The following is a 25078-nucleotide window of genomic DNA, read 5'->3' on the forward strand; positions in this document are numbered from 1 at the left end:
TTGGAAACACACCAGGAAGAAAATCTAGTCCATTTCTGGGAGTAGCATTGACGAGTAGCAGGCTTCCTGGAAGCCGCCAAGACATCTCTCATCGCCTGGGAAAACTGGTGAGGAGTTACGTTGAAAGGAACCAAGCTGTCAGGTGGAGAGACTGCAGGTTGGGATGAAGCAGTGATCCTTGATGTTGAGTAAGTAGTGACGGAAACACTGGAAGAAGGACCGGCTCCCTGCTGCTGAGTTGAAGTAGAAGGGAGAACCAAGGTTGTCTGGGCCACTGAGGAGCTATTAGAATCATGGTGGCATGGTCAAATCTCAATTTGACCAGAGTCTTCTGAATGAGAGGAAATGGAGGAAACGCATACAGAAAGCGATTCCCCCAATCCAGCAGAAAGGCATCTGCCTCGAGGCGATGAGGAGTGTAGATCCTGGAGCAAAACTGAGGCAGTTTGAAGTTGTGGGGGGCCGCAAAGAGGTCTATCTGAGGCGTCCCCCATTGTGCAAAGATCTGATGAAGGGGGTTGGAATGGAGAGTCCATTCGTGAGGCTGGAGGAGACGACTCAAGTTGTCTGCCAAGACATTGTCCTTCCCCTGAATGTAAACAGCTTTGAGGAAGGCGTTATGGCGAACCGCCCAGTCCCAGACTCGTAGAGCTTCCTGGCAGAGGGAGGCCCCCTGTTTGTTGACATAATACATGGCGACCTGATTGTCTGTGCGAATGAGGACCACCATGTCGTGAAGCAGATGTTGAAAAGCTTGAAGAGCATTGAAGATGGCTCTGAGCTCGAGAAGATTGATTTGATGGAGTCTGTCCGCACTGGTCCAGAATCCCTGAGTGCGGAGACCATCCAGGTGAGCTCCCCATGCATAGGTCGAAGAATCAGTTGTGAGAACCTTCTCGTGGGGAGGAGTGTGAAACAGCAAACCTCTGGATAGATTCGAAGAGGTCATCCACCAAAGTAGAGACTGCCGAAGAGCAGGAGTGACTTTGATGTGTCGAGTCAACGGGTCTGACACTTGAGTCCATTGAGAAGCCAGGGTCCACTGAGGAATTCTGAGATGAAGCCTGGCAAAGGGTGTCACATGAGCTGTAGAGGCCATGTGGCCCAGGAGGACCATCATGTGTCTCGCTGAGATGGACTGGCGAGAAGACACAGACTGGCAGAGATGAAGAAGAGCATCCCTGCGCTGAGGAGGAAGGAATGCTCTGAGTCGAATGGTATCCAGGACCGCCCCGATGAAGGGGAGAGACTGGGTAGGCTGTAGATGAGATTTGGGGAAATTGATCTCGAAGCCCAAACTCTGCAGGAAGCAAATTGTAGCCAGGGTCGCCGAAATGACCTCTGGAGCCGAGGAGGCCTTGATGAGCCAGTCGTCGAGGTAGGGAAACACCTGAAGACCCCTGTTCCGGAGTGCAGCGGCCACCACCACCAGACACTTCGTGAAGACTCTGGGAGACGAGGACAGGCCGAATGGAAGCACTCGATACTGCAGATGTAGATGTCCCACCCAAAATCTGAGGAACTTGCGGGAGGCCGGATGAATGGGAATGTGAGTGTAGGCCTCCTTGAGATCCAGAGAGCATAACCAGTCGTTCTGCTCGAGGAGGGGGTAGAGAGACGCAAAGATCAGCATGCGAAACCTCTCCCTTACCAAGAACTTGTTGAGGACCCGAAGGTCCAGAATGGGTCGCAGGTCGCCCGTCTTCTTCGGGACAAGGAAGTACCGGGAGTAAAACCCCCGGTTGTGCTGGTCCACCGGCCCGAAGCCGGAGCAATGCTTGAGCTTCCTGAAGAAGGAGGGCGGTCTGCGTCAAGTTGGAAGGATACTCTCTTGGAGGGTGGTCCGGGGGGACCCGATGGAATTGTAGCGAGTATCCTTCTCTTATGATGGAAAGGACCCAGAGGTCGGAGGTAATAGCCTCCCAGCGATGATAAAAATGGTGGAGGCGACCCCCGATAGGAAAACCAGGGGGAGGCAGAACGAGGTTGGTCATGCTCCCTGGAATAGAGTCAAAACGGCTGAGTAGCCTTGGGTGCAGCCGGCGTCTGAGGTTTTTGCTGAGCTTTTTGGGGAGGCTGCCTCTTCGCCGGTTGCCTCGCAGCAGGAGCCTGCCGTGGAGTGTAACGCCGCTGATAGATCAAAGGCGGTCTAGAAGGTCGAGACTGCTGAGGCTTGGGCTTAGGCCTAAGGATAGATTGGAAAGACTTTTCATGGGCTGAAAGTTTCTTGGTAACAGTCTCGATTGACTCATCGAACAGATCTGCACCCGCACAAGGCACATTGACAAGCCTGTCCTGGAGGTTCGGATCCATGTCAATCGTTCGAAGCCAGGCCAATCGACGCATGGCCACAGAACAGGCGGCAGCACGTGCCGAGAGTTCAAAGGCATCGTACGAGGATTGCATCAGCTGGAGACGCAGCTGGGAAAGCGAGGCTACCACTTCCTCGAACTCGAATCGAGCCAGAGAATCGATGTAGGGAGTAAACTTTCGGAGTACCGGCAAGAAGAACTCCAAATATGAAGAAAAAAAGAAATTATAATTGAGAACTCGTGAAGCCATCATTGAATTCTGGTAGATTCTCCTACCGAACTTATCCATTGTTCTGCCCTCTCGTCCCAGTGGCACAGAGGCATAGACCTGGGAGGGATGAGATCGCTTGAGGGAGGATTCGACCAGCAGGGATTGGTGAGAGAGTTGAGCGCCCTCGAACCCCTTGTGATGGACAATGCGGTATGTTGCATCCAATTTGCTCGGGACCGCAGGGATAGAGTAAGGCGTCTCAAAGCATCGCATAAATGTCTGATCCAGCAATTTATGGAGAGGAAGCCGAAGAGACTCAGCAGGAGGATGAGGTAAGTGCATGGTGTCGAGATACTCCTTAGAATACCGAGACCCAGTGTCCAAAGTAACATCCAAGTCATCCGCCATCTGTCGGAGAAAGGAAGAAAAAGACAATTGGTCTGCCAGTATCGGTCTCCGAGAGGGACTGGACGAAGTTGAAGCCTCCGGATCCAGAGAGACTTGGAAGCGACAAGGAGAATAAGAGGTAGATGGTTCCTCGTACTACGGCCCCTCCGAGGGAGACAAATCAGAGGAAGAGTATCCCAGACATGGCAGCTTCTTCTGCGGCGAAACCTCAGAATGGCGCGAGGAGTGCCGAGATGAGTGCCTGGATCGATGTCCCTCCCGGTGCCTGAAGGGAGAGCGAGAATGCCTATACTTCGTATGGTCCCCTGAAGCTTCCAGCGAATGAATGGGACTGGAAGCGGTAGATCGCAGAGGCTTAATGGATGCCGCTTCACGCGACGCATCCCAGGCCTGGTATGAAGTGCGGAAGAACTCTTCCTGAGATTTACTATGCCCAGGACTTTGATTATCAACTGGGGGAACAGCACCGTGTTGGCGCGGAGGCGTGATGGGCTCTAAAGGAGGCATGTCGCTAAAGGAGGCCCGCCTCGAGGGACCGGCCACCCTTAGCCACTCCTCCTCGCCAAGCAACGAGATCGATCGGCGAGGAGGAGGAGGAGGGGGCGGTCCGCCCCCCGGAATCGAGACCGGGAGGTCACCCTGGATTGAGGCGATTAGCCTGGGTCCCATAGTTTGCATGAGCTCGACAAACTGAGCTTCGAGCAGGGACCGGAGCGAATCCGATATGGAGGAATCCGCACCGAAAGGGAGTCCTCCAGCACGGTCTTCGCGCTCCTTCGTGGTCGAGTGCTTCTGCTTGGAAGCTTTCGGCACCTTAATGACCACAGGCGGAATAGTAGACGGCAGTACCTGAGCCGAGGAGACGGGGACAGGTACCGGCGCCGAACTCGGGCCCGAAACCGGAGTAAACGAAGCCGGCTTCAGCAGGCCCGGAGTAGCGGGAGCAGTTGCGGGCTTCGCTTGGACAGGCGAAGCGGCCGATGACGTTGACCCGTTCTTTAGCAGCTTCCATCTTAAACATCGACTCCTACAACAGCGCCGCTTGAACGCCCGCGTTGTAAGAGTGGAACAAGGCCGGCACGATTTTGGAAAATGTTCTGGACCAAGACACTGCAGGCAGCGTCGATGCGGGTCCGTCAACGAAATCGCGCGCTGGCACTTGCTACACTTTTTTAAACCGGTGATTGGCCGGGACATAGGCCGAAAAAGCTCCGCCGCGAGATCGAAGGAGCTGGGCCTGAGCCACGTGGCCGACCCGGCCGACTCGCCGGAAGAAAAAAATTTTTTTTTTTGGAATAAAAGAAAGAAAACACACGATAAAGAGTAAAAGAAACCCAAAATCGTGGAAATTAGAAGGCAAAAACAGGAATTCAGTCAGCGCAGAATTGAAGTAAAACTTCTCAGCTCCGCGGAAAGAAAAGAACTGAGGAGACACGCCCGGAGCATCGGGCGGGAAGGCACTGGCGCATGCGCAGTGCGGGCATCTCGAAACTTCTGAGTTTCTTCAAGCAAGACATGCTTGTGAGACGTCCGTATCAGGGCTCTGTCGGATGACATCACCCACTAATGAGAATACCTGCCTGCTTGTCCTGGGATAATACTTTTAAACTAAATAATTTTACATATTTGTTTCATTTAACAATTAGGTGTTACTGCCTCAGATTAGAAAAAGTGAAATCAACTCAGTCACAAGGATGACTTACCCTGAACAGTTATCCAATGCATTATTTACAGAACTTCAGGAGCAAATATAGAGCAAAGGCTTACCTTAATCCTGCACTGTGGACAGGTCCGACTGGGGGCAGTATGAAACCAGTGAAAGAGGCTGAGAACAGAAGAACAACAAAACTCAACGCCTTAACAAAATATTTAACATATATATCAGATCTACATGGCTGCTGTCATTAATAACCCTTAAATGTTGATGTATATAAGAGAGTTCTTTAACACAAAACCCACAGCTCTTATGTACAATATTGCTTATACTGTATTTTTCACTCCATAAGACGCACTTAACCATAAGACGCACCCCATATTTAGAGAAGGAAAACAAGAAAAAACCCATTCTGAACCAAATTGTATACTAATATATACCCGACATCTTTAAATTCCGTCCCAGTTCCCCCCCAATCAATCATCACTTTTACATACCCCCAGCACCTTTAAATTCTGTGCCAGCCCCCCGGCAGTACCTTTAAATTTTGGAGGTTGGTGGATGGCTGCCTGCTGCTTGTCATTGCCTGCAGCGCACAAGTGTGCTAATGCCTGGGCCCGCAACACTTCCCTAATTGTGCCGGTCACTGGTGCTTCGCAGGGCGGCTGCCTGCTGATTACCGGCACGTTGGGGCCAGCGGCGCACAAGCGCACTGCTGCATGGGAATGCCATTTCTGAATGGCTGCTCGAGGCTTTGGGAGGCTGGTATTTAGAGGCTTTATTATAGCTTATGTGTCCATAAAGAGGAAACAGCAAGAGGCGGATCTTTTGACCTTATCTCGGGAATTCCAGCTGATGAGGAAAATATATTTAGTTAGTATGAGTGTAGAAGATAATCCCGGCTGAAAGATCTTAGGCATTGTATAGATACCATCCTGACTTGGAAGGCCTCTCCAAATTTTTATTATCAAAGATATAAGCTTTATCAATGGGACGGGAAGACAGGTAGCCTTCTAGCCAACTTAGTACAGCCACACAGGAAACAACAGGTCATATTGTCCATTAAAGACACCCAAGGAATCCGTTATATCTAACAGCTGATTCAGCAACAGTTTGTCAGATTCTATGAGGCTCTCTATTCCCAGCAAGCTTTTCCAAATTCAGATGGGGTATTTTCTTTCAGTACCTTGATCTCCCTCGGTTGATGGCTGATCAGCTCACTTTGCTAAATGTCCCTATCTCTACTATGGAAATACAAGCAGGCATAAAAGTACTGAAATTAGCAAAAGCGCCAGGTCTGGATGTATTATAAAATACTGTCTGATTTGATTTCACCTGCACTGGAGGCAGCCTATAATGCTCTGGGTTTTGAGAGAGGGATTGGGACCCCTAACATGGCCCATGTGGTTCTTTTGCCCAAGCCCGGGAAGGAACCTCAGCAGGTGGGATCTTACCGCCCTATCTCCCTTCTTAACCAAGACGCCAAATTCCTTGCCGCGATCCTAGCAAAGAGATTGAATGCCTTCTTGTCTTTGTTGATCCATGAAAACCACGTGGGGTTTATCCCGGGCCAGTATGTATTTATGAACCTTACCCAGGCCATGATGGCACTACATTCTATGAGGGGAAGGGGTGGTGGCACGGCAGCTATACCTGGATTGGATTTGGAAAAGGCCTTCGATAGTATTTTTGTGGCAATATTTATTTTGGGTTTTGAATAAATATGGGATAAAGGGGCATGAGTGGATTCATAGCTTATACATTCAACCGCAGGCACAACTGCTAGTGAATGGTCAACTTACGGATTCCTTTCACTTGGGTAGAGGGAGAAGGCAGGGCTGTCCGTTTTCTTCTCTTCTCTTTGTGCTGGCTAAACCTCTGGCGGTTAAAATCAGACAGGACCCACATATCAGCCTCTCTCCCTTCCTCCTCTCTACCATCATGTGAAACATTTATCCCTCTCTCCCCATGGGTCATCTCTCCCTCCTCCCACCCCTGTGTCCAACATTTCTCCTTCCCTTTCCATGACCCATGTAGGATTTCTCCCTTTCTCACCCCTCTCTACCTGTTTGTTGCATCTCTCCCTCTCCTCCACCACATGTCCAACAATTCTTCCCCGGCTGGGAGGTGTTACCTCATGCTCCCTACAGTCCAGACATGAGTCTATCAGACTTCAACCTTTTTCCAAAGTTGAAACAACCTATGCGTGGATATCGTTTTGCATCTTTGGAAGAGCTTTCTTCCGCTGGTACCCGAGTCATTCGGCAACTGAACGAAAATGGTGGAATAACTAAGCTTCCCGGACGTTGGAACTCAGTTATTACAAAGCAGGAAGACTATATTGAAGGATTGTAAAGAAATACTTGAAAAAAAAAAAAAAAAAAAATACACATGTAAATTTAAAAAAAAAAAAAAAAAAGTGTGCATTATTTATGAAATGACTCTCGTATCAAATATATATCATATATAAAGATACACAAATCCCTATACAAAGATACACTAAACCACCAGACAAGCCCATTATATCAGCAAATGGTTCAGTATTAGAACCTCTCTCAAAATTTGTGAATTATTTCAAAAAGACCATATATTCCTGAGATTGACAGCTTTATAGGGATTCATCACATTTCATTAACCTTTTAGATAGTTTTGACGGGGAATTTCTGACATCGTTTTGATAACCTTGGTCAAAGATTCACATTTATGAACATCCCGCAGACTGAGGCCCTTGTCATTGTAGAAACCACGATAAGAGATAAAACCACCTTTTGCTGCATTCCTAACCATATTATTCTTACACTAGCCACTATTGCCCTGACAAAAAACATATTTCTCATTTCAACAGAGGTTTTTGCATGCACTATTCATTTTATCCTAATTAGTTTTTCTGTATAGATGTTTCTTTTTTATATGTGTAATTGTTTGTTTGTTTAATGTTGATTAATATCTTACATCACATTAGAACCATTTTTGCAATAAACTGACTGATTTTAAAGGATGTCTCTTTCTGGACTTTAGTATCTCACTTGTTTGCTTGCAGGATTCCTGGGCTGTATGTGCCTTCCAAATGACATCCTGTACATATTTCCAGGGGAACTCTTCACTATCTTTACTCTTGTGTAGCACTGTAATCCCTGTAATCTGATGTGAAAGCAAGCAACATACTGTATATGTCCGTTCTATCATTCTCTCTGCTAGAAACTCCCCAACCCCTATATGTCCTTTCTGTCCAAATTACATTGTGAGCTCTTCTGAGCAGGGATCATCTAATACAGTGGTCTCAAACTCAAACCCTTTGCAGAGCCACATTTGAGATTTGTAGATACTTGGAGGGCCTCAGAAAAAATAGTTGTCTTATTAAAGAAATGACAATTTTGCATGGGGTAAAACTCTATAGTTTATAAATCTTTCCTTTTAGCTAAGTCTTAATAATAATATTGTCATTTATAAGCTAAAGAGACATATGATCAAGAAACTGTTTTTATTTTACTTTTGTGATTATGATAAACATACCAAGGGCCTCAAAATAGTACCTGGCGGGCCGAAAGTTTGAGACCACTGATCTAATGCATGTTAAATATACAGCGTGCACTGCATACACCTTTCAGTGCTATAGTAGTAATAGAGAGGGGGCATAAACTGAATAAAAGTTAGCCTCTGTGGAGCAGGAAAGATAGAAAACCATGAGGTAGAGGCAGAAAAAGATTGACACTTTATAAAATGTTGGGGAGTAGACACATTGTGGAGATTAAGAGTGCCACTATCTATTCCAAACTGAAGGGCCAGATCCAGCACCCAATTCCACCAAGAGGGCTGGACCACTGGTATCTAGCACTTGTTCTAACAGAAAGGTGGCACATACCCTTATTAGCACTTCCTTTGGGGGCGGGACCCAGCAGGAAAGGATAGAGCACATCAGCACGTCGTGCAGGAGCTCACTGCATAAGAAAAGCAGCAGGAACAGTCAAAATACTACTACAGTACTACTTATGTATTTCTATAGTGCTACTAGACACATACAATGCTGTACATTAACACACAAGAAACAGTCCCTGTTTGCGAGAGTTTACAAACTAATTGTGAAAACAGGACAAGGGCGAATTTATACACGCTGCTCAGGCAGGGAATTATAGAGGGAATGGCAAGGCAGATAGGGTAAGGAACTTATAGAGAATGACAAACAGATATGGGTGCTTTACAAGTGGGTTGGAGTTAATAGAACAGTGCTCCACTTTTAAAGTGTTACTGAGAGGATCCAGATGATCCATGGAATCTGACTTTTATCCCTTTCTTCAGCCCTCCCATATCTTTCCACACTGTTCCCCTGGCTCCTTCTCCTATCCCAACTGATTAAAAATGTTTGCCCCAGACTTGTTTTCCTGAAATCTGGCCATTTTCTGCACAACTCTTCTCCCAAAGTTGTATTTGTAGCGCTTCTTCCTTTATCAAACATTTCAAAGTGATTGGGGGTACCAAACAGTACAAATGTCCCCTCTCTGGATACAAAAATGGGGTAATACCAAGAATAACAAACCACTGACACCCACAGTGCTGGCGCCAATGGTGGGGATGGACAGGGAAAGAACGTGCTGAGCAAGTGAAGGTGAAGAGAGCAGTGGCTGCCAGGATAGAGAGAGAGAGAGAGAAGATATTACAAACTACAAAAAATGGTAATACTGGTATATTAAGCAGGGAATAAGGTGTGTGTGGGGGGGAAGAGATAGGAAGGATGATAAAGCCTAGATCAGAAGAGATGATGATGTTGTGCCAGAATCATTAACTAAGAAAAGAGCAATACTGTACGGTACTAAACATATAGGGGATGCCACTTTTCTTTTAGTATATCCTTGTAAATGCCTGGTTAAGTATCTGGGAATCAAATATACTTTCTTTTCTCCGGATCATTTGAGGGAATTTCTGGATGTCAAAAAGAGAATAAAGGATTGATAAGGAAGGGTTTATTATTAAAATGAGCAACTGTCTTACACATTAGGCTTTTTCCTCAAAGTTCTTCCTTTTTCAGTCTGTCAGTATATGGGAGGTTTTCCATACCCTTTAACTAAACTGATAAAGGGTATGGAAAACCTCCCATATACTGACAGACTGAAAAAGCTGGGGCTGTTCTCCCTGGAAAAGCGGAGACTTAGAGGAGACATGATAGAAACCTTCAAGATCCTGAAGGGTATAGAAAAAGTAGACAGGGACAGATTTTTCAGATTACGGGGAACCACAAGTACAAGGGGGCACTCGGAGAAATTAAAAGGGGACAGATTTAGAACAAATGCCAGAAAGTTCTTTTTCACCCAGAGGGTGGTGGATACATGGAATGCGCTTCCGGAGGCTGTGATAGGCCGGAGCACGTTACAAGGCTTCAAAGAAGGTTTGGATAGGTTCCTGGAGGATAAAGGAATTGAGGGGTACAGATAAGAGTAGCGGTAGGTTATAGGGATAGTCTGGGACCATTGCTCAGGCAATGGGCCTGATGGGCCGCCGCGGGAGCGGACCGCTGGGCGAGATGGACCTCTGGTCTGCCTCAGCGGAGGCATCTTCTTAGGTTCTTACTTCTTAACCCTTTCAGGACCATAAGGATCGTAGGCCAATTTTTGTGGTTTTGACGACATTTTTATGGTAAAAAGGGCTTGCAGATGCCAAAACATTGATTTTTTTTGTGAAATATCATTATTTTTATTTAAAAATCACACTTCTGGCTTATGGACAGTGTGGCAAGTGAATCTTCTCGTCAATCTAGCAACGACGCTAATGAATGAATGTCGGAACAAGTTTGTTTACATAAAGGCAGCATCATATGGAATCCGTACATATCAAATTTAGAACTGTAGACTATCCCAAACAAAATTTATAGGATTTTAAAGTTATGGGACAAATATGTCCCTTGGTCCTGAAAGGGCTAAGAGTGGTCTAAGAAAGGATTAATGATATACCTAAATGAGTGGTCTTATTGATGAAAATTTTTTTTCATTCCTGTGTTTCTATAGCAAGATTTATATATGAAAATGTATAAATAAAGAAAACACATGGGGGAAGCCACTGCTTGGAATGTGGCTACTCTAACCGACCTCGACTGGCCACCTGGGCTTGAAGGCCCGAGCGCGGTAGAGCCTAGACCGCAGGAGTGACTGGGCTAAAATTACTACCAGGAAAGCAGCCGTTTAATAACCGAGAGGACGGGAGACTCACCATTCATAGTGGAAAGTATGGCCGCAGTTGACGGCGGCCACATCCCGCGAGTTGTCGAAGAAGTCAGAACAAATAGTGCAATACGCGCGGATGGGCATCGTCTAAGGAGCCGACCCGAGCCGCGCGCTCCCCACTTCCGTCTCAGCAAACGCACCCGTCTTGGGCTTGGTTTGTTGGTTTCAATTTTCCCGGCCGGGTCTACGCGACGCCATGGGATGTGACGTAAACGCGTCCTGGCTCTGACGTCTACGCGCGTCGCGGCTCGAGGGAAGTGCAGGTCTAAAGACTTGCCTCCTGGCTATAAAATCAAGGAGATCTGAGATATAGGGAAGAAGGAAAGATGCAGAGAAGTAACCTTTTGAACAATAAATTGTGCACAGTTTTCCACTGAAGGCATGCTAAGAGGCAATGACTTCTCACCTGATGATGTCAGCTCAGATAATATAGCGAATAATTTTTTCTTCAATTTCATAATGGCTGATCCTATGGCAGAGACAAGATAGTTTAGCCAAGTTGATGGTAGAGATTATAACTGACTTGTAGCTCACCAAAATTTCCAGGGTTCTACATTTCTTCCAAATCCATTTTTCATGGTGGGTTTGATGCTTGAGAAGAGAGAGGACATCATGATACCATGGTTTATATTGTCCAGAATACTGTACTTTACTGCAAGCTTGGAAGCTAATAGCTACTTCTGTGAGTTCAAAACTTGCTTGTGTTAGTGCACCCAGGACGGGATTAATTTGTCAAGGGCCTCTAGGCACCCAAGTACACTGGGCCTCCTGCCCCTCCCCCACCCCACTATGCGCCCAGGCGGAAACAGGAAGCTGCGTCACAGGGAAGCTTTGGGCAAGCAGCACCGCTTGCAGAATTACAGTTCCCGTTGCCTTTCTTACCCGCGTTGCTTGCTTGTTTTACTTTCACATGATTGGGGTGGCCCGCGTTGGCGATTGATGCTGGAAGGGCCCATCACCGTTTGGAAAAAAACAATGTTGATGCCCTCCTTCATCGGTCCCCCTGACCATTTTGGGTCCTAAGCACGTGCCTACTCGGCCTATTGGTTAATCCTGCCCTGAGTGCACCCCAACACTTATGTGCAGTGGGTCAACGTCTTAAAATCCAAGAGAAACAGTGAATAGGGGGGAGGGGGAGGGATGAAAGGGGATCTAATCTTGACAGATTGCTAGTGGAAGAACATAAACACAGAAAGATGATGGCAGATAAAGGCCAAATGGCCCATCCAGTCTTCCCATCCACAGCATCCACTTCTCCCAAATAGATCCCACATGCCTGTCACATGGTTTCTTGAATTCAGACAAAATTGTCTCCACCACCTCCACCGGGAGACTATTCTTGGGTTATATTTGTGATATTAAAACATGACAGGCTGAATATCAGTTAGGGCAAGAGAGTCTGAAACAAAGACAGTCACTTTTCTCCCTCTGATAGAGATGTTTAAGTTCTTATATGGCATAAACGTGCAGGAGGCTAGACTTTCATTTGAAAGGAAGCTCTGGAATGAGAGGGCATAGGATGACGTTAAGAGGCGATAGGCTCAGGAGTAATCTAAGAACTTATTTTTTTACAGAAAGGGTGGTATATACATGAAATAGTTGCCCTGTAGAGGTGGTGGAGACAGAGACTGTGTATGAATTCAAGAAAGTGTGGGACAGGCACATGGGATTTCTTAAAGAGAGAAGGAGATAGTGGATGCTGCAGATGGGCAGACTGGATGGGCCATTTGGTCTTTATCTGCCATCTTGTTTCTATGGGATTTTCCACATGTAGAAAAGCAAAACAAAACCAGAGAATTGAAATGGGAGGCACCAAGTAAGAATCCCAAGGGCGATGCATATGACTAGGAGGGTCCAGGTGGTGTTCCCAGTGAAAGAGAATGGGGGATAGCAATGGTGGTGGCATAGAGTCTGAAACAAGTGCAATAACCAAGCAGAATAGAGACACAAAACCAAGCAATAAAGAAGAGCCACATACATTTAAGAGGAGTTGTCCCAAGGAGTTCGCTGTGGGCTTAAATTTAAAAGAACTAAATGTGATGATAAGAGCCAATGGTGTGACTGTGGAGGTCCACCGAGCACCAAGAAGTGATTCCCACCTATGGACAGGAAACAGAGAAGGGCAGGCACAAATAAGGTAACAATAGAGCAGATGGAATGGTTAAAAACATAAGAATTGCCGCTGCTGGGTCAGACCAGTGGTTCTTCGTGCCTAGCAGTCTGCTCCCGCGACGGCCCTTAGGTCAAAGACCAGTGCCCTAATTGAGTCTAGCCTTACCTGCGTACGTTCTGGTTCAGCAGGAACTTGTCTAACTTTGGCTTGAATCTCCGGAGGGTGTTTTCCCCTATAACAGCCTCCAGAAGAGCGTTCCAGATATCTTTCACTCTCTGGGTGAAGAAGAACTTCCTTACGTTCATACGGAATCTATCCCCTTTCAATTTTAGAGAGTGCCTTCTCGTTCTCCCTACTTTGGAGAGGGTGAACAACCTGTCCTTATCTACTAAGTCTATTCCCTCCAGTATTTTGAATGTTTCGATCATGTCCTCCCCTCTCAGTCTCCTCTTTTCAAGGGGAAAGAGGCCCAGTTTCTCTAATCTCTCATTGTACGGCAACTCCTCCAGCCCCTTAACCATTTTAGTCACTCTTCTCTGGACCCTTTCGAGTAGTACTGTGTCCTTCTTCATATACAGCGACCAGTGCTAGATGCAGTATTCCAGGTGAGGACGTACCATGGCCCAGTACAGCGGCATGATAACCTTCTCCGATCTGTTTGTGATCCCCTTATTAATCATTCCTAGCATTCTGTTTGCCCTTTTTGTCGCCGCCACACATTGCTTCATTGACTTGTCGACCAGTACTCCCAAGTCTCTTTCCTGGGGGGGTCTCTCCAAGTACTGCATCAGACATCCTCTGTTCGTGTATAAGATTTTTGTTACCAACATGCATCACCTTACACTTATCCACATTAAACTTCATTTGCCATGTCTCGGCCCATTTCTCGAGTGTGCAGGTCTTTGCAATCCTTCTGTCTTCAATACTGTGAATAACTTTGTATCGTCTGCAAATTTAATCACCTTGCTCGTTGTACCAATTTCCAGATCATTTATAAATATGTTGAAAAGCCCGGGTCCAAGCACCGAACCCTGCGGCGCTCCACTTGTGACACTTTTCCAGTCCAAGTATTGTCCATTTACCCCACTCTCTGTTTCCTATCCGCCAACCAATTTTTAATTCATAAGAGTATTTCACCCTCGATTCCATGGCTCGCAATTTTTCGAAGTAGTCGTTCATGCGGGACCTTGTCAAACGCCTTCTGAAAATCCAGGTATACAATGTCAACCGGGTCACCCTTGTCTATCTGCCTGTTTACTCCCTCGAAGAAATGCAGTAAGTTCGTCAAGCAAGATCTTACTTTGCTGAAGCCGTGCTGGCTGGTCCTCATCAGATTGTGTCCATCAAGGTGATCAATGATGCGGTCTTTTATCAGCACCTCTACTATCTTTCCCGGTACCGAGATCAGACTCACCGGTCTATAGTTTCCCAGATCTCCCCTCAAACCTTTCTTGAAGATCGGCGTAACATTCACCACTTTCCAGTCTTCTCAAATCCTTCCTGATTTAATCGACAGATTGGCTATTAGTCGAAGCAGTTCAGCTATAACCCCTTTCAGTTCCTTGATTACCCTCAGATGGATGTCGTTGTACCTGATGGGCTGAAGACAACAGACCTGGATGGACAGAGACGGAAGTCAGGCTTACAGACTCTTGTATCAGCTGTCCAATCAGCACCAAAGCAAGAAATTGGTCGGACATGGTGCAGGAGTATTTATTCATCCTCTCTAAGTGGTCTAAGTCCTGGTGTTTTTCTTGCATCGTCTGCATGTCAATGTGCCACTTAGAATTAGGGATAGACATCGAAAATGATGCACTGCCTATGGCAGGGGTGTCCAATGTCGGTCCTCGAGGGCCGCAGTCCAGTCGGGTTTTCAAGATTTCCCCAATGAATATTCATGAGATCTATTTGCATGCACTGCTTTCATTGTATGCTAATAGATCTCATGCATATTCATTGGGGAAATCCTGAAAACCCGACTGGATTGCGGCCCTCGAGGACCGACATTGGACACCCCTGGCCTATGGCATACTTCTGTACTGCTCCCGACACACTTCTGGTCATCCTAGTGGGCATGTACATCTTGCTCCAGCCTTTTTGGGCACTTGATATGTTTTGATGGTTTCTATATCAAGGTGCTTAGACATCCATGTTTAAAATGTGAATATTGCATCTAATAATACCATTATGCCAACATCTGAAGAACACATTCTTGGTTACCCCTGGCTGCCATTATCCATTCATACTGAAAGCTATGTGTGTGCTGTATTCAGTCACAATCAGACATATTCAGCAATGTATGGTCACATTCTATATTCTACTACTTATCATTTCTATAGCACTGTTAGACATATGCAGCATTGTACATTAAACATTCAAGAAACAGTCTCTGCTCAGTAGAGCTTACAATCAGGCAGACAAACAGGACAAGAAGGGGGTTAGGGAGTTTCTCCAAGAGGGAATGATGCTATTTTTGCAACACTGACTAAAGATATATATATATCTGCCAAGCTATATTTTGTGTGCATGTGTTTTTATCTGTTTAAGATACCACTCAGTGGCATTTTGAAATTGATCTGAATGTTTTGTTACTTAACCTGCAACTTAAGACCTGTGTTGTTTGTTTATTTTTAAATTTTCTATACCGTTTTATAACTGAACGATTCACAAAGTTACATACATAATTGAAAACCAGAATCATCATGACATAGAAATAATCCTAAAAAAAAATCATGTTAAAACATTATTAGAAACTAAAACCATGATAAGAATAAGCCCTCTCTCTTGATACAACACTAACATCTTTTGAATACTGAAATATAAATTAGAATGAAGAAACAAAATCTTCCATGTGGTGGTTGTTTTTATTTGAGACCTGAGTAATCTGCCAACAAATGCTGTTGTTTGCTTCCCACCATGGTGACATTGAAAGGGTTTGGCAGTTGTGCCTCTGTTCTCTTCAATAGTCTGATTTGATTAATGGAAAGAAAGGACAACCTCACCTTGTTAATAAACCTGCATCTATAGCAACCATTTCAGACCAACAGGCCAAGATTTGCTCAAAGCAAACATAGTTAATTACCTAATAGATACCCAGAAAAAAACACATTGTGTCTTCAGATCACCAGCAACATGGAGGAAGCCACGAGCCTGCTGTTCCCTCTTCTCATCCTGCTGACGGTGATACAGTCCTCCAGTGGCCAAGGTAGGTGTGCATCACCATAAGAGTATGGGGTACGGGATTACAGGGGTACAAGAGAGGAGGGGATGACACTGGTATTAGAATGAACATTGAATCAATAAGAAACGACCGAGAGCTTAGTATAAGATAAGGGATACAGGGATTGCTTTAGTATTTATGGGGTACAAGAATAAGTTTCAGGATTGTGATTATAGGAGGAGAGGAATATAAGATTTTTTATTTTATTATTTATCGAATTATTCGATTTTATAGCCCATCCTCCCAGAAGAGGTTACAGGTTGACATACATAGTAAGAGTTTGTAGTTTTGACAATTATTACTGAGCTAACATGGGGGTTGGACCTATTAACAAAGCAGGTTAGGTTCGGCAACTTCTCCCTGAATTCGCAATGTTTTATAAGTTTGCATACTTAATAGGAGGTAGAAGTTTACATGCATTGTAAGAGTTAGCAGTTTGAATGATTACTAGTGAGTTAACATAGGTGTTGGAATTATTAACAGGGCAGGATAGGTCCAGTCACTTCTCCTATTGCTTGCAGTTTCTTATAAATACAGTTTCAAGTTTCTTTATTTTTGATATACCGCCTATCAAAACAAGTGTCTAAACGGTGTACAATATAATGAGATTTAAAAAAGGAAATAAAATAGGTGAATTAAAAGCAATATTTTATCAATATTAAAAATACTAGACAAATCTGGGAGGGCTTTTCTGCAGGCGATAGTTTGCTTATCCACACGGGCTATATTGTGGGGAAGAAGTGCGTCTTGAATCATTAGCTTCAGGACTTCCCACCCACCATCTTTTAATGACATGGGAATCTATGTCAGCTCGGTTTTCTCATAGGAGTAAGCTTTTCTTGTCGTTTTGGGCATCTTATTTGGATACTTTACCCGCTCTGATCAAAAGCCAAGTTGTCCATATATTACGGAAGCTAGTGATACCTTTACTGCCAATGGGTTGAGAGCGGGGTTGGGGTGGGGGGAGGGGGCTTTTACTGGGGTGAGGCATATCTAGGTCCGGGCTATAAGAACCCAAACCTGGACTCTACTTGTTTAAGTAGTTCTACTTGTTCGTTGTTTTGCATTTGCTGTATATTGGAAAATGATGCATCTGCTATTTTGCGTGTATTTTGTCTTTTGAATAAAGTTTTGACAAAAAAAAAAATACTAGACAAGTTCACATTGACATACATTGAACAAAAGGGAATAGGGGAGGGGAAGTTTTTAAATACTTCCAAGTAAAATGAATGAAAAAGGTAAATGGAGAATGGTGATACATTAGGGTGGGGATCGCTTCAGCGTTAAGGAGAATTAATTGCTTTAGAAGCGAGAGCTGGTACTGAAGAGTATAGGTGTCTTTAAAGAGAAATGTTTTAAGTTTAGCTTTAAATTTTTCCGTTTGGACAGATTCTCGTGAGCAACATAGGTGTTGGGACTATTTGTGCTGACAAGATAGTTTATAGGAATGTTGTACGCAGTTCAAGAGTTGTGGAAAGGACCGGTCCGCATCACATACAGTCATTTAGATCTTTATTCACTTTTTCTTTCTCTAATCTCTCTGCTTCCTCAGTGATTTCAAGACTTTTTTTAAAACCTTTTTTTTTTTTTTGCATCCTGCTTCACTTTAGACCCAAATGCATTCAAATGTAGACTCCCCTGTTAAGTGCTATTTGAAATGAATAATAATAATAATAACTTTATTTTTGTATACCGCCATATCCAGGGAGTTCTAGGCGGTTCACATCAATTAAACAGAGTTACAAGCGGTTCAATACCCCATATTTGATCTTATGATTTCTCTGAAATTAAATTTCACTTATCCACTGCTTCTGTTGCTTTTAAAATAAGACAAAATGGATTAATTCTAGACCTGCTCTTCAAAGAATACATTTTATTTCTCCATAACCTCATGCGCACTACAGTTCTTCCGCATATGTGCCTGTGGGTGAGGGGGCAAGTGGGTGGTTGGGGTTAGATAAAGAGGGAAAAGATGGGGAGGGGTGTTATGTGGGAGGTTGGAGTGACTATTGGTTGCAGGTATGTGTATGAGTGGTGTCGGTGTAGCGAAGGAGGTTGGCACCCAGGGTGGTGGTGCCTGGCATTGATACGCCATGTGCCCCCTCTTCCTCGCCACTTGAATGACCCCCCCCCCCCCAACATACGTACCTCTTGAAATGTTTGCCGGCTCAAGCAGCATCTTTCACCAGCTAACATCACATCCTGGTCCCGCAACCAGGAAGCGATGTCGGAAGGGAGCCGTTGCCAGCACGAGCAGGAAATGGAAGATGTTGCTCGCGCCGGTGAAGATTTAAAGAGGTACAAGAGGGGCGAATAGGAGGCGAGGTGCCAGCACTTCCTGCAAAGAGGGCACCTGAGGCGATCTGCTCCTCCCCCCACTCCCTCCTTACTACACCAGTGGGTGGTCTTTGTGTTGGGGAGTGTGGTGCGTTTGCACTTGTGGCACATGCAGTATGTCTGCGAGTGTGTTTGTGGAGGAGACAGGAGGGGGTGGGGATATATCTGCAGGGCCCTCAAAAGATAAGTGCTCTCTACTATACTGGATGGTTTTGTTTAAAACTTTTGGACTATGGATTTTGCAAATTTTTTCTGAAAATGGTTATGAAAGAGTATGTTAAATAAGTGTCTGTGACTGGAAAAGCAACAGATACAAATAGGGAGGTTTTTTCAGCCAATATTGATAAGAGGAGAGTTTAAAATTTTTTCTGACCCTGCATCTGAAGCTTTTCCTTCCCTGCTAAAGAGATTTCACTGCCTTGACCTCTCTTTAAAAAAGCAGAATTTCAATGATAGTTAATTCAAATTTTCTCTGCATACAGCAGTGTCTCTCAAACTTTCTCGAGCCGGGGCGCACTTAGAAAGGCGCGGACGTCGCCGTGATGACATCACACGTAGGCACGACATCATCACGTTGACGTCCGTGCATGCGCAGAGGCCCAGCAGGGAAGAGGACCGGAGAGAAGGAGAAGCACTGATGCCAGTCGATTGCCTACAGCAGTGTTTCTCAACAACTTCAAGCTAAGTATCCCCTAAGTCTAACAAATATCAACTGAGTATCCCAACCACCGACCAAACTTAAAACTTTCCTCTTTAAAGATGCCTTTACTCTTTAATATCAGCTTTCGTCTCTTAATCCCTTGATCTTAGTGAAGCTTTGAAACATCTAATGCTTCCTCTGAAGCGATTCCCATCCTAATGTTTTTACCACTCCCCATTTACCATCCCTTTTTTACTAATTTTTACTTCGATATATTTTAAACAATCCTTCCCTCTCCTACTTTCCCTCTGTTTCATGTACATTAACCTAAATTCGTCTAGATTTTTTTTTAATATTTGATAAAATATTGCTTTTATTTATTTTAATAGTTTTTGGGTTTTTTTGCAATTTTGCTCAAACCGAGCTGGCTGGTCCTCTTAAGAACATAAGAACATAAGCAGTGCCTCCGCCGGGTCAGACCATAGGTCCATCCCGCCCAGCAGTCCGCTCCTGCGGCGGCCCAAACAGGTCACGACCTGTCTGAATCACCAGAAGGGGCTCCCTTGCCACCTTGGTTTCTCATTGAAGTCCTATCTTCCCATCGAAGTCCTAACCCTCCGGTCTTGCACATGCACGACCTGGTTGGGTTTCTATACTTATTACCTGGTTAGCTTTCTATACCTGTGTTACATCCCAGCTCCTCCCTCAGTATCCCACGATCCCTTTATCCCTCAGGAATCCGTCCAATCCCTGTTTGAATCCCTGTACCGTACTCTGCCTGATCACTTCCTCCGGTAGCGCATTCCAAGTGTCCACGACCCTTTGGGTGAAAAAAAACTTCCTTGCATTTGTTTTGAACCTATCTCCCTTCAGTTTCTCCGAATGCCCCCTCATACCTGTTGTCCCCCCCAGTCTGAAGAATCTGTCCCTATCCACCCTCTCTATGCCCCTCATGATCTTGAAGGTCTCTATCATATCTCCCCTGAGCCTCCTTTTTTCCAGAGAGAAGAGCCCCAGCCTATCCAGCCTCTCGGCGTATGAGCAGTGTTCCAGCCCTCTTACCAGTTTCGTTGCTCTCCTTTGGACTCTCTCAAGTACCGCCATGTCCTTCTTCAGACCATGTCCGTCAAGGTGATCAATGATGCGGTCCTTTATCAGCGCCTCTACCATCTTTCCCGGTACCGAGGTTAGACTCACCGGTCTGTAGTTTCCCAGGTCTCCCCTCGAACCCTTTTTGAAGATCGGCGTAACATTCGTCACCCTCCAGTCTTCTGGAATCTTCAGCATTTACCCAACTCTAATCCTTCAAAACCACACCCAACTGTAAATGGCTGTTGATATAGGGAGTTAAAATCTTTTTCAAATAAATTGAAAATGTATTTATTTTGAACAAGCTTTTTTCTAGAGCAAAATGTTGAAATATCTTTGTGAAATTTTATATTTGAAATTTTAGAAGAGGGAATGATGCAGTAGGGCGACTTGTTGCAGTTTGTTTTCTTGTGAAGATTATGTGGAATATTCTGTGTTTGTTTTATTGTAATCCGCCTAGGTTGTAGGCGGAAAAAGATTTTTTAAAAATAAATAAATATATTACGTTTTGTAATCATCAAAGAACTTGATATCAAAATATATTCTAAAAATAAAACATATCCTGAAAAAAGGATTAATAAAATTATTAACCCTGAAACAAGATAACTAGACATTATACTGTAATATCTGCATGACATACAATTTAACTTTATTAGCAATCAGAGTTGGAGTCAGCACATTTTCACCGACTCTGACTCCAGTAACCCAAAAATTACTTCCAACTTCGATTTCGACTCCGCAACTCTGACTCTGACTCCACAGCCCTGGCTTTATCTACTTTAAGTTTAGCTAACTTCTCATAAACACAGCAAACTTTTCCTTCCTTGGGTGCGGTTTTAGTACACACGATTTTGATTATTCGCGGTTTTTAGCCTGCTGGCTCCTCCCCCAAATTACATCATCCACAAGTACCGATAAAAATTTTGCCACGTTATGAGGAAACTGCGAATAACATATGAAAAAGTTGTTTGCGGCTTTTTCGTATCCGCTGTCCTGTTCATGTCCAATCACCGTGAATGCGGAGGGAGATGTGTATTCTGAAAACTTCCAATCCTTCCAATCCTATTTGTATTTCTTTTCAGTGGTCCCACTGTTGGCCCTTCATCTGTAAACACAGAACAGAAACATTTGTTTGGTTTTTTTCGTTTGTTTTTTTAATAAATTTTTTATTTTTCAAAATAAATATACAAAGTATACAAATAATTATTATAAATATGCAAATATACAAAAGATAACTTAAACATGAAACAAACTAGTTGTACATATCACAGTTAATAAGCGGGAAGATAGTATTATTTATAAGTCAATACAACCAGTGTCTCATGTCAACCAAATCCAGCAGGGCCAGTACATATAATTTCAGCTGAGAGTATAGGTGAAAAGAATAGAAGAGTTCCCAATAAGCATCATACTGAGCATCCCAAGCGACTTAATTAACTGAAACATTTGTTAAGCAATTCTACTTTATCCTCTTCAATTTCTACATTTTCTTCCCCTTCATCCTTGAGTCTCATGAAGCCACAAGACAGTAGTGGAATAACACACTGTAGCAATCCTAAGCATTCCTGTCATATAGTTGCCAAAAACAAGCAGAATGTCGTAGCTGGCTAAATTGTTCAGTACTGAAAATACTGATTCTATTATATTTTGTTCTTACAGCATATCTTGACGATCTCCCCATGACTGACGTTATTGATGAGAATACACCACCAAAAACACCACTCTACACGTTTTATCTTCGGAGATGCACTGATCCCAACCCTAAAGCACGGATTGACCATAGTAATCCACCAACTAACTTCTTCAATGATCCTATAGTGAACGAATATTCTGATTTGAATTCATACAAAATTCAGGTAAAAACAGCTTGAAGATCTTCTAATGGGTCATGTGTGTTCAGTGTCTAGGTGAGAAGATTGATGGACTCTTTGATGGACCATGAGTGTTGTGACAAACCCAATTCCATTTCAGGTTTTGTCCCAAAGATGGGGAGGAAATTCACTAAACCCCAATGCAGGAGAGCTGATCAAGTTGAAACTCAGATTGCAGAATTTACTGACTACCACTTAAACAGAGAGATTGCATCAGAGGAGGAATGGCAGGAGAAGGACAGGCAAGAAAGCTTTACCCAGTTTAAAACTGTCCCAAATACTACCAGGAGATTACTACATTTCCAGCAGGCGGTCCCTTTAAGAACAAAGGCAGGAAAGAAAGCTGAAAGCAGGCAAAAGGACCAAGCTAGTATGTGGAGAACCTTCCCCCCAGCCAGGCTTGGGGATATGGCTCTCCACAGCTTAAAGCCAGGCAGATGAGAGTAGGTAGGCAGGCAAGGGCTGAAGCAGAAGCTGACGAGAGCCAGGAAGAGAGTGGGATTCTCCCTGACCAGCCAGAGGAAGTTGTGGAAACAGACTTGCATATGGCAGAGGAGGTGTTTTCTCCCTCTGGAATCTGTGAGCAGGACCAAGGAGAAGCAATGGCCATCCAGGAGAGTCTGGATGGGATACTGGCGTCTCAGAGGAAGGAGGCACCCTCAAATCTGGAGGAACGCCGATCACAGTGAACCTCAGTGACGATCGGGTCTCTCTCAGCCTGATCCAGAGGAGTTGGCCGAGTAGTGCCCTTCCTTTTCCCCATCAGGTTGCGTCTGCACCTGGTCCGAAGCGCTGGTCGGGGCCCAAAGAAAAGAGCAGGTTCTCTTGCCGGTAGAGAAAAACAACTACCGGCGACTTCCAGATTGCCGCGGACAAGCCGCGTTGAGGTAAAAGAGAAAAGGAATTCCTCGAAGTGCAGCAGCGCTAGAGAGAAGCTCACTCAATAGAACTATTGAGTTTGCCATTTCTGACTAAGACTCATTTTTGCACTAGCAAACCACCTATCTGTAATGACCCTGTTAGGCTTTAAGCTAGCCAGATAAGTCCTGAAGGGTCCCTTGGTTGAAAGGGTTTTGTCACGATCCCGCGAGCTTGCTGTGCAAATCAGGGGCGCGGGTAAAAGGTAAATGCTTTCACTCCTAATTCTCTAAACTTGTGCATACCATTTTCCATTATATATGGCGCCTAAAACATAAGTGCCAATCACAATTGCGCTTAGTGCAATTCTATAAAAGGAACTTGTCATACATAGAATCGCACTTAGCACCAGTATGCATCATTAATAATTAGGTACATCCATTTAGGCCAATGAAAACCAGGCATAAATACCTGTACCTAAGTTGTGCATGGATCAGACATATTCTAAAATGGTGCCCACGATCCACCCATTCTCCTCCCCTGGCCATACCTCCTTATGATATTCGTGCATTGAAATAGAGAATGGCAAGGGAACAAATTTGTCCCCATCCCCGCAGGAACTCAATTTTTCCGTCCCGTCCCCATGAGTTTTGTTGCTGTCCCTGTCCCATTCCTGTAAGTTTGAGGCTTGTGCAGATGAGGACAGAGCTTAGGCATTGGTGGAATGAGGCATTATGACATCATAATCTGAACTCTAGAATGTTGCTGTTTATGATTTTAAAGTGTTTGAGGCTTATGCAGATGAGGACAGAGCTTAGGCATTGGTGGAATGAGGTGTTATGACATCACAATCTGAGCTCTAGAATGTTGCTACTTAGGATTTTAAAGTGTTTGAGGCTTGTGCAGATGAGGACGGAGCTTAGGCATTGGTGGAATGAGGTGTTATGACATCACAATCTGAGCTCTAGAATGTTGCTACTTAGGATTTTAAAGTGTTTGAGGCTTGTGCAGATGAGGGCGGAGCTTAGGCATTGGTGGAATGGGACAGGGACAAAACTCATGTGAATGGGATGAGGAAAATGAATTCCTGTGGGAACAGGGAAAAAATTGTCTCCGTATCATTCTCTACATTGGAATTTACACCCATCACTTTACAGAATGCACTTAATTGTGAATGTAACTTCTAATTAGCACCAATTAGCATCAGTTATTAGATGTTAATTCCCAATTATCAGTGCTGATTAACTTGTTAAACAATGAAACTGCGTGCGCAACTTGGAATGCACACACAAGTTACAGCGACGTGTCAGCTAAGGGCTCGATTCTCTAAGCAAACCGATCGTGACCCCTTAACGAGCCAATTTCCCTCTGGCCTGGTTCACTTACCTCTCCTGCGATCCGCTTCGAATCCGTGCATGCAAATGAGAAGAAACACATGCAAATTGGACAGCGACGCGATTCACTACACAAAATTTCACACCGGACAGGGTTGGCCGATCGACGGAAGAAGCGACTGCTGGGGAGCAGTCGAAAATGTCCTTCCGACTCTCCTGTTCTATTGAAGTCCTGCTCTCTGCCCTGTCAGCCCTGGCTCTTGCCTGACATGTCCTCTCTGCTCCCCTTGGCTCTGCCGCCTTCCCTCCAGTGCGAGCCCGCGGGTTTGAACCACCAATCACCTCAATTCCTGATGAACATGGACTACAGAAACCACATTCAGCAGAAAGGAAGGCACAGTGTGCAAAGATACTCCTACTTCCATGAATCTGAGAAAAGGCTCTCTGCAACTTGGACACCCTCAAAGCTGAAATGATTGCAACCAAAAACACTGTCTTCACGGTCAGATCCATGAGAGATGCTTCCAATAAAGGTTCATAAGGAGCCTTCGTGAGGGCCCGTAATATGATATTAAGATTCCATGTTAGAAACAGCTGCCTCACCGGAAGGCAGTGCCTCAGGGTCAATTGTATAAACAGCATCCTGATTGTCGGCAGCAGTAGGTGTCCTACCACTGTCTAACCAGCCAAACAACACTCCAAGGCAGGCAGCCTACATGTAGGCATTTTCACAAGCCTAGGGAGATGCATATGGCCGCCTAAGTTCGCCCATGGTTTTGCCCAGAAGTGGCCTTAGGCGAGTTTAGGTGGGCCTAGGCG

At 44.8% G+C, this 25078-nt stretch overlaps 2 protein-coding genes across 4 annotated transcripts in view; one reads left to right on the top strand and one right to left on the bottom strand.

Moving 5' to 3' along the window:
- TRAIP (TRAF interacting protein) overlaps positions 1-10881 on the bottom strand; it is a 150876-nt gene extending 139995 nt beyond the window's left edge. Inside the window, exons 1-2 of the mRNA XM_033926438.1 lie at positions 10784-10881; positions 4699-4756 (exon numbers count right to left, since the gene is read on the bottom strand). Of these exons, the coding sequence (XP_033782329.1) occupies positions 4699-4756; positions 10784-10881 (156 nt within the window). The remainder of the gene's footprint in view (positions 1-4698; positions 4757-10783) is intronic.
- A 182-nt stretch (positions 10882-11063) lies between these two features.
- The window catches only part of CDHR4 (cadherin related family member 4), a 99204-nt gene continuing 85189 nt past the window's right edge, over positions 11064-25078 (top strand). Inside the window, exons 1-3 of one of the 3 annotated variants that reach the window (XM_033926437.1) lie at positions 11064-11479; positions 16031-16115; positions 21856-22052. In XM_033926437.1, the coding sequence (XP_033782328.1) occupies positions 16043-16115; positions 21856-22052 (270 nt within the window). In that variant the 5' untranslated portion in view covers positions 11064-11479; positions 16031-16042. Of the gene's footprint in view, positions 11480-15904; positions 16116-21855; positions 22053-25078 lie in introns of those variants that run through there. The other 2 variants (XM_033926435.1, XM_033926436.1) reach the window with 2 other exon arrangements.

The sequence above is a fragment of the Geotrypetes seraphini genome, chromosome 17 (assembly GCF_902459505.1).
Source record: "Geotrypetes seraphini chromosome 17, aGeoSer1.1, whole genome shotgun sequence".
NCBI classification, from domain to species: Eukaryota; Metazoa; Chordata; class Amphibia; order Gymnophiona; family Dermophiidae; genus Geotrypetes; species Geotrypetes seraphini.